The following is a 10,890-nucleotide window of genomic DNA, read 5'->3' on the forward strand; positions in this document are numbered from 1 at the left end:
AACAAAGTCAAGACTTGTATCAAAATTCATTAATTTAACCAATATTTGGAGAGAAACAAAAACAGCAGCAACTATAGCAGCAACTTGCAGCCATTGCGTTCTTCGTTTAACTAGGAACGGGATGATTAAGATTATTTGATGTCTTTTGTTCTTCTTTAACGTTCTCACGGGGGTATTTGGCTAAACATTAATATTTTGTTTAACCTTTTTTATTCAAATAACAGTGCTCTTTTCGGATAGTTGGGTTACAAAATTCAGATTGCTATCTTCAATCTCGGTCGATTTGCCAACTTCCAAAAAACTGCGAGCAAATATTATTAAAACATTTAGCATCTTGATTTTCTAATAATTAATCAGACGAGTGACATTTATTTTTTTTGTTTGTGGTTATGAGTTTCTGAAGTTGTGCAAATCCAGACAGCAGGCCCCCATAAAATAAGAGTTTGATCTAGTGAAACACGTGACTACATGTGGTAAAGATCTTTAGAATGATTGAATTGGCCACGTGCCAGCATTTTATCTTAAATTTGTCTCCTGAAGATCCGTTTCGGGCAGAATAATAAATATAATTCCAATTTTATTCTCTTTAGTCTCCAGACAATTTCAGTAGTTTTGAGCCAAAATTGAAACGAAGCACTCAAAATGGGCAGCGAAAATGAGCACATAGGGATGCTACCATTGATGGCTCATGGCCATCTCATTCCATTCTTAGCTCTAGCAAAGCAAATCCACCGAAGCACTGGCTTCAAAATAACCATTGCCAATACTCCTCTCAATATCCAATACCTTCAGAATACCATTTCCTCTGCTAACCCCAATTCCCCAGAAAAATTCAACATCAACCTTGTTGAGCTTCCTTTCTGTAGCTCTGATCATGGCTTACCACCAAACACTGAAAACACCGAGAACTTGTCTTTGGATCTAATCATCAATTTTTTTACTTCATCACAAAGCCCCAAGACCCCCTTATATAACCTTTTAATGGACATCAAAGAGAAAGCAGGCAAGCCTCCAATTTGTATAATAACAGATACTTTCTTTGGATGGGCTGTGGATGTTGCAAAAAGTGCAGGTAGTACTAATGTTACTTTTGCTACTGGTGGAGCATATGTCACCTTAGCTTATACATCTATGTGGCTTAATCTTCCTCAAAAGAAAACAAACTCTGATGAGTTTACCCTGCCAGGGTTTCCTGAAAGATGTCATTTTCATATCACTCAGTTGCATAAGTATTTGAGAATGGCTGGTGGTAGTGATGATTGGTCTAAGTTTATGCAGCCAAATATTACACAGTCATTCGAGTCTTATGGGATGTTGTGTAATACTGCTGAAGACATTGAACCTGGAGCATTGCAATGGCTTAGAAACTACATAAAGCTTCCTGTTTGGGCCATTGGACCTCTACTTCCTCAATCTTATCTCAAGAAATCGTCCTCATCAGCGCCTTCATGTTCTTCAATTTACAATCAGCATTCAGGGAAAAAACCTGGAGTAAAAATCCTGAGAAGATCATTGAGTGGCTTGATTTACATGATCCTGCCTCTGTTCTTCACATTTCATTTGGTTCACAAAATACCATAAGTTCATCCCAAATGATGGAACTGGACATTGGTTTGGAAGCAAGTGCTAAATCTTTCCTCTGGGTCATTACGCCACCGGTTGGTTTTGACCTGAGAGCTGAATTTAGATCAGAATGGTTGCCTGAAGGATTTGAAGAAAGAATCAAAGAAATTAAACAAGGCTTGTTGGTGAGAAACTGGGCACCGCAGTTGGAGATTTTGTCACACAAATCAACAGGAGCATTTTTGAGCCATTGTGGCTGGAATTCAGTGTTGGAAAGTTTAAGCCAAGGATTGCCTACGATTGGTTGGCCAATAGCAGCAGAGCAGACTTATAATTCAAAGATGCTTGTTGAGGAAATGGGGGTGGCTGTAGAGATGACAAGAGGAGTTCAAAGCACGATTGTAGGACATGAGGTGAAAAATGTGATAGAAATGGTGATGGACAAGGCAGGGAAGGGGCAAGAAATGAAGGAGAAAGCTGAAAAAATTGGAAGGCAAATAAGGGCATCAATGACAGAGGATGGAGATGACAGAGGCTCCTCTTTAAAAGGATTGGATGAATTTATAAGGTCCATTTTGTTAAGAAGACAAGATCAATCAGTGTAATATCCCACATTGCAAGCAATTGAGTTAATAAGTCTTCTCCCAACTTAATAATTGTATTTTGGGTGGCAATGTGCAAAGTCTTATCAGTTGTTTGCTTTTAATTCTTTGTTTGGAATTAGGGTGTGTGGGTTAATTTTTTTTTTTTAATAATTTGATCCTTTCAATGTTTTTTTTTTTTTCAATTTCATCAGCTTTTTCTGCACACTATTATTTTAGGTGTTTAATATTCATGAATTCGAAGTCTTTGTGGCCAATTACGTTGTTACACCGGAAAAAAAGGGTTTGAATTATTTGAGGGTGCGTTTGGAATTAAGGTACTGTGAAAAAAAAGCTATAAGTATGAAACAAAAGTTAGTAATATATAGTAAATGTAAATTTTAAATAATAATTTTAATTAAATTATTAAAGATATAATAGATTTTTCATTATAGAAGTGAAAAATCATATTAACATAACTTCCAAATTACAGTAGTTAGTGTTTACCTCAGTCACAAACACACCATGAGTCGTGTTCGCGCCAACTTGATTAATAATTTTGTCGGGTTTGAATTTAAATTTTATTTATGACAGAATGAATTATTTAATTAATTACACTAATAGACAATAATCTCTTGACATATTGACATTTATTTTACACGATTGGAGAAAAGATAAACAATAAACATAGAATCACAGTTTAATCAAAACAATGAAACTCCGTCTTTGGTTGTAATTTGTAGAGACGAAATTGGGTTAAAAAAAAGCATAACAAAATCTAATAAGAGAGAACTGTTATATTGTAAACGACATTAATGTACTGGAGCAGAATCCGGAATCCATGCTTGCAAATTGAAACTATGGTAATTGGTGCGGTTATGCCAACAGCCCAGCGTGACATGACATGATCATATTTTCTATATTAATTATAGGTTAATGATCTAAACTGTTATATGTTATATTTTGTTAGCGGTAGTTAGCACCTACATTAGCTATAAATTCACAACTGTGCTACCGACTTCTAGTTAAGAGGCAGTGCATATATATATATACGTGAATGAGATTCCTACATTAACTCAAAACATTAATTGAGAACAAGAGTTAGAAAGTGTTAAGTGGAAATGGCTTCTCTTTTAATAAATCTAATTTTTTTATTCAGTTTCTACCCGGCGATTGCTGTGACGGGCAATGAGATCGGTGCAAATGTATTACAGACGTACATTGTTCGTGTGCAAAAGCCAGAGCAGGGTACTTTCTCCACGGAAAAAGATTTAGAAAGATGGTACCATTCGTTCTTGCCGGCTACCGTCTCAAAATCACCAGCCGATGATCATCATCAATCACGCATCCTGTATTGCTACAAGAATGTGATGTCAGGTTTTGCTGCCAGGCTGACAGCAGAGGAAGTGAAGGCCATGGAAACAAAGAAGGGTTTTATATCAGCCCATGTTGAAACGTATCTGGGAACACATACAACAAACAGCCCTAAATTCTTGGGTTTGAATCAAAATTCAGGATTGTGGAAAGATTCAAATTTGGGTAAAGGAGTTATTATTGGAGTAATAGACTCAGGAGTGAAACCCGATCACCCTTCATTTAGTGATGAAGGAATGCCGCCACCACCAGCAAAGTGGAAAGGGAAATGTGAATTAGAAGGGGCGACTTGTAATAACAAGGTAATTGGGGTAAGAAATTTCCTTAGTAGCATTGGTGAGCCAGCTGTTGATGATATGGGGCATGGAACCCACACGGCAAGCACGGCCGCTGGGAATTTCGTGAGTGGTGCCAATACGTTTGGTTTGGCCAATGGGACTGCAGTAGGCATGGCACCTTTAGCTCACTTAGCAATATACAAAACTGGTAATGGAAAACATCAGGAAGGTTTTCAGAGTAGAATTGCTGCTGCAATAGAAGCTGCTGTTCAAGACGGTGTTGATGTGATTTGGATTTCATATGGTTCTCCTCCTTTAGCATTTTATGATGATCCAATTGCATCAGCAGCATTTACTGCTGTTCGAAATGGCATTTTTGTGAGCTGTGCGGCAGGGAATAAGGGACCGGATCCTAGTAGTTCAACTAATGGGGCTCCATGGATTCTTACTGTGGGAGCAAGCACCACTGATAGAAGCATAGTTGCATCGGCACAGCTAGGAAATCATGCAACATATGACGTCGAAATCCTTTTCATGCTGGTCAATTTCACTTCCATGCAATTGCCTCTTGTTTACCCTGGCGGGAGGAATTCATCGGCAGCATTTTGCTTGCCAGGATCTTTAAATAATATTGATGTCAAAGGCAAAGTAGTGGTATGCGAGAGAGATGGAAATATGAGGAGAAATGAAACGGAATATTATGTCAAGGAAGCTGGTGGTGCTGCCATGATTCTAATAAGTGACAAGTTTGATGCTTATAGTGCTATACTCGAAACACATGTACTTCCAGCAGTGCAAGTAGGTTATGCAACTGGGGAGAGTATTAAAGCTTATATAAATTCAACACCGTCACCAACTGTTGCAATATTATTAAGAACAGGCAACAAGAAATCTGCACCTGAAGTTGCCAGTCTATCAGCAAGAGGACCCAACAAAGTAAGCCCTGGAATCTTGAAGCCAGATATTATTGGACCCGGTGTGAGCATATTAGCTGCCTGGCCATCTTCTCAGGAAAACATAACAAAAACAAAAGCCACATTTGAGATTGCAGATGGCACGTCAATGTCTTGCCCGCATCTTAGCGGTATTGCAGCTTTGCTCAAAAGCACCCATCCTGACTGGTCACCTGCTGCTATAAAATCCGCCATCATGACTACTGCTGATATAGTAAATCTTGAAGGCAAGCCAATTATTAATAACTACAATCTTCTACCAGCTGATTTATTTGCTGTTGGTGCAGGCCACGTTAACCCATCAAAAACAAATGATCCAGGGCTTATTTACGATATCCAGCCCGATGATTATGTTCCTTATTTATGTGGCTTGAATTACACAGACCAACAGGTACAAACCATTGTGGATCATGACGTGCAATGTTCAAAAGTGCCAAGCATTGCTGAAGCAGAGCTAAATTATCCTTCATTTTCTATCAAATTGGGGTCTAGCCCTCAAACATATAATAGGACAATAACAAACGTGGGCGAAGCTAATTCATCCTACACTCATCAGATTGTTGCCCCAGAAGGAGTAGAGATTAGCGTACAACCTAATGAAATATCTTTTACGGAAAGAAATCAAAAGGTGACATACTCGATAACATTCACTAGAAGCCAGAAAACAAGTGCATCTTATGCCCAAGGATATTTAAGCTGGGTTTCAACTCAACATACTGTGAGGAGCCCTATTGCTGTAAGTTTTGAGTAATGAACACTGCAATTAGCTACCTGGGGATACAACAGCAATGAAAAATTCATATATGGAACGACCACCACAGTACCATCTAACAAAATTAAGCCATGTGCCGTGAATTTGTTTTTCTCTCGCCTTATTATTGGTCATTTTCTTAATGAATATACATTTGTTCGTATATTATTAGATGACTGGTGAATGATATGGCTTGCTCGTCCCTTGTACACTCTCTCAAAGGGGACAAAAACTCTCCCAACTATACTATGTAAGCAAGCTCAAGAGTAGTGATATTGTGACAATGTAAGAAACTAAAGTTACACTTTTATTGTTTCAATGCCTCAAATGCTATTTTACAAAAATATTATAAAATAACATAAAAAAATAATCAAACATTATAAATGAGGGATTTATCAAATAAATGTACATAGACACGTCAATAGTCTTGATTCTTGCCATAAGTGTGTGTTATATTGGTGTTGATGTTTTGTCATATATGCATCATATAATGAAGAGTGGGACTATTGGTAACTCTCTGAATATCTTTTACACTCCTTTTCTTTATTAACCTCACTAAAATATTTTAAAAAATTATAAAATTCTTTTAACACCTCTGTCAATGATAAAAATACCCTTAAATAAAATTTATTGTGTAAACTCCATTCGCTCACTTTTATTATTAAACTCAATTTCAACAACCGGGTCTCATTCATTTAAAAAATAATAATGAGTTTTCATTCTCTCTATTATAGCCATCAATGGTAAATTCCTCACCCGAAAATTAGAGAACAAACCAACTTTTTTTATTTCTAAAATAAAAAAAAATTATTTGAATTTTGAGTGGGGGTTTAATTAGAAATTATCTTATTATATAATTTTAATAAAGGCTAAAATTATAAAATAATTAAAATGGTTTTAAGAGGTATTTAGAGGGTTGCCAATAGTCCCACTCTATAATAAATTGATTCTTGTCATTTGTGTATCATATAGAGATGCCCAACGAGTTGGGTCAGCCATCAAAGGAAAGCTCATGCAGACTCGTGCTCGTGCATGCAATCTCCACCATGTGCATCGTGCTGTGTTGTACCTAAATTTTTGCTAAAGCCCAGCCTGGCACGTGTCATGCCCAAGTGTGTTGTGCCGTGCCTTATAAAAAAAGCATGACGAGCATTTTTTTTAGAGTGCATACCAAGTTGTTAGCGTACTTTTTTCTAGCCGATATACCTTTTTTTTTTGTCCATGTTCTTTATTCAAACTTAATAGAATCAAAAGTTCAAAACCAAGGTCCATATTTAATAATAATAAATTAATAATAGTGAGAGAATGTAATACTTACTACTAAGTTGAACTCTATGGTATTAAAATTCTTTTTTAATACTTAACAACAACAATAAATTTTTCTTAACTGTTAGTTTAATTGTTAACTTAAACTTACATAAAGTTATAAATCATAATTCATAATAACATTAATATATACATTTTATAAAGTCATGATATTTATAATTTTATTATTAAAATCATGATATCATCTATTCATTTAATAAATTATAAACATAAAACAACTAGAGTTTTTTTTAAAATAAGAATTAAATGAATTTAAAAACCCTATGCTAATAAAATATATTAAAAGATTCTATTTCAAATTATTTGTAAAATTATAAAATTTAAAGTTTATTTTCATTAAAAAGTGAAACATATTCCAATCCAACCCAGTCTCAGTGCATACTATGCCGTGTCGCATGTCTTACCAAAATGTGCTTGTATTGTGTTGTGCTATGATGTACGGGATGCGTGCTGTGGCCATGTCGTGCCACCTGCCGTCTGACCCATTGGCCATCTCTAATATCACGTAATGATATTGATTTCTATTATATATACATAGGAGAATGCATGATATCTTCATGTGATTCTTATATAAGATTATATGATTATACTATGTAATTTGATAAAAGTTGGTTATTTGCACCTTAAAACTATTTTGATAAATTTTGAAAATTAGAGTTTTACTTTACACACTCCTAAAAAAACCAAATAATCCTCAATTAAAAGGTTTTATTACATCATTATTTTATTTCTAGACAAATAAAACTTGTTATCATAGCAAAATTAATCAATTGCTAAACACGTTCACAGCAATGAACGTATTTTTTTCTTTTTATTGTCATTCCATGTGAATATTTGAAGTTATTGATTGAACAAAATTATCTTCTTAACGTTCTATCCATCAAGAACCTAATGACTCTTTACTAATGTACGTAAAGTTTGGTAATCACTTCACTGTGGAGATGGAAGGAAATCTAATACATATTATCTATAAAATAATCCTTCATGTAATTCATCTCTCAAAGTTAACCGAGAAAATGTGCAAGGTTTAGCTTTTATGAAACTGGAGGTAAAAGAAGTTGGGGTGGAGGAAACAGTTATGCCAAATCGAAGCTTAGATGATTATTACTTACGGTAAATCTTTTTGTACTAATACTCTCTGTAGAAATAATTTTCATGTAATCATAAAAAAGTTTAATTCCAATTTGAGTTATAGATAAAAATAAACTTCAGATTATAATAAGTTATAATTTTTCTTAGTCTCGTATTAAAGTACTTGTCTCCACATGGTAATAATAATTTGTAAATTACAAAAAATATGTGCTATGTTACATTAAAGGTTTAAGTTAGAATAAAATATTATTTTAAAGTTGCTTGGGACAATGTCTTATTCTTTAATCTTTTAAGATAACCTTGAATATTTTCAATACTACATAAATATATATACTAGTTTTTGATATCATATCTATCTCTTTTATCAATACCATACATAGGATTTGACATAATCCATTAATTAATTATTGATGAAGCACACACGTTTACTTTTATATTAGTTTCACTAAGGATAATTAAATCAAAACGATTATTTTGTAACTACACTTTTATTAAGTTACAATTAACCTCCTCAAAGCAATAGGATTAGTTTGGTGCCAACATTATAATTACCGAAAATTTTTACTATATTAGGGTCTTTAGAGAATAATATAAATAAATGTGTCATCTTTTGAGATAGTTTTGATTAATTTGAAATTGATCTACGTTTCGACACAAGCATGCAGTGGCAGAACCAAGATTTTGGTTCAATGGAAGTCATAAGAGAGAAAAACTAAAGTAAGATGTAACGTCATATCAGGAAAATTGAGGAGGCTAGTAGCGAGGGCTAGAATGGAGGAATCACAAAATATGGTTAGATAAAAGAAAATAATGTAAAAATACGGGGCCAATTTAAATTTCATATAGACATGGTAAAATTTCCACTTCAAAACTTTAACTGTCATGTAACCTTTTCTGGCCCAGGGTGATTGGAGCCACCATAGACTTGACCTAAGTTCCGCCCATAGGCGCAGGCCACAAGGCTTCAAGTTTATCAGAGCAATGACAATGAGCCAAAGGGCGATATAAAGAACAACTCATTGTACACTTACGTGTTTCAGAATTAGTCACACAAAATTATTTTGTACTATTATATCTTTTTACTATAATAATTCATAGAAATTAATATATATATATAATAGTTTTATGTTCTAAAATTTTAAAGTGTGGAAAAGTATGGAAAAATTCTAAAATCGTACGGTTTGAAAGATTTATAGTTTTAAACTTTTAAAATCATGTAATTTTAAAATTTTTTTAAATTTTCTCGCACTTTAAAATATTGGATTGAAACATTTATATATTTATATATATATATATATATATATAATTTCAATTGTTAAAAAGAGTTCTTATGATCTTACTAAAATTTTGGACAAAAAGAAAACAAAAAAGACAATCCCCAATATCCAAGATCTTCAGAAAGAAATCAAAGACATTAAACTTGAGATAAGAGAGTTAAAAGAAAAACAAAAGAATGATTCTCAAACCATCCAACTTCTTTTACAAAAGTAATTACAAGATAATTCAGATAATGAATCTGATTCTGAGAATGACGATAAAAATGATCAAAATCTAGAAAACATTGAGTCTGTACCCAATGATTTTCTATTTGTTTTAAAGCAAATCACTATGAGGAAATATTTGATTAAAATTGCCTTAAATTTTTCCAATGATTTTGCAATTGACGCCATTGCCCTTTTTGACACTGGTGCTGATTTGAATTGCATAAGAGAGGACATTGTCCCCAAAAGATTTCATGAGAAAACTAAAGAAAGACTTTCTGCCGCCAACAATTCAAAACTTAAAGTTAATTCTAAAGTTGAAGCTTCAATTCATAACGATAGTTTTGAATTTAGAACTTCTTTTGTTCTCACAAATGACATTCATCATGCTGTCACTCTAGGAACCCATTTTATAAATCTTATTACTCCCTATACTGTCAATTACGATAATATATCTTTCAAAGCAAAAAATAAAAAATTTGTTTTCCCGTTTATTGAAAAACCAAAAACAAGAAATTTAAATATTGTCAAAGCTTGTTCTGTTTATCATAATCAAATCAATAATCTTCTCGGATCAAGACAAAATGATTTAATGTTTTTACAAAAGGATTTAAGTTTACAAAGGATCGAAAGCCAATTACAAAATGATTTCATACAAAAGAAAATTTCTGATTTCAAAGCTCTCATTGAAAAAGAAATTTGTGCTGATCTACCATCTACTTTTTGGAATAGAAAACAACACTTGGTAGATTTACCTTATGAAAATTCTTTTGATGAAAGACAGATTCCCACTAAAGCCCGTCCAATCCAAATGAACATGGAATTGGAACAACACTGTAAAGCTTAAATAAGTGACTTGGAGTCCAAATGACTTATTGTTAAATCTCGGTCTCCTTGGTCTTGCGCCGCATTTTATGTTAATAAGAATTCCGAGATTGAAAGGGGAACACCTAGATTGGTTATAAATTATAAACCCCTTAATAAAGTATTAGAATGGATTAGGTACCCAATACCTAATAAAAAGGATTTGCTTCAAAAACTGCATTCTGCTTTCATATTTTCAAAATTTGACATGAAGTCGGGTTTTTGGCAAATTCAAATCCATCATAAAGACCGTTATAAAACTGCTTTTACTATTCCATTCGGACAGTATGAATGGACGGTTATGCCGTTTGGTTTAAAAAATGCACCTTCGGAATTTCAAAGAATTATGAATGACATTTATAACCCTTTTTCCGAATTCTGCATTATTTACATAGATGATGTTTTGATTTTTTCTCAAACCATCGACCAACATTTCAAATATTTAAAGACCTTTTACTTAGCCACCAAAAAGGCTGGACTAGCCATTTCTAGTTCCAAGGTTTCCTTGTTTCAAACTAAGATCAGGTTCCTAGGTCATCACATTTCCAAAGGAACAATTACTCCTATCGAGCGTTCTCTTGTCTTTGCAGACAAATTCCCAGATAAAATCTTAGATAAAACTCAATT

The 10,890-nt window shown here is 33.7% G+C and overlaps 1 protein-coding gene and 1 pseudogene across 1 annotated transcript; both read left to right on the top strand.

Annotated features, from left to right (window-relative positions):
- The first annotated feature begins 642 nt into the window (after window positions 1-642).
- Window positions 643-2,168, top strand: LOC18037164 (annotated as a pseudogene).
- A 1,097-nt stretch (window positions 2,169-3,265) lies between these two features.
- LOC18037165 (subtilisin-like protease SBT1.2) lies at window positions 3,266-5,500 on the top strand. Its single transcript, XM_006427816.2, has one exon. It carries the CDS (start codon window positions 3,266-3,268, stop codon window positions 5,498-5,500), a length of 2,235 nt encoding a protein of 744 aa, XP_006427879.2.
- Window positions 5,501-10,890: the final 5,390 nt, after the last annotated feature.

Source organism: Citrus clementina, unplaced genomic scaffold (assembly GCF_000493195.1).
Source record: "Citrus clementina cultivar Clemenules unplaced genomic scaffold, Citrus_clementina_v1.0 scaffold_7, whole genome shotgun sequence".
Classification (NCBI taxonomy): domain Eukaryota; kingdom Viridiplantae; phylum Streptophyta; class Magnoliopsida; order Sapindales; family Rutaceae; genus Citrus; species Citrus x clementina.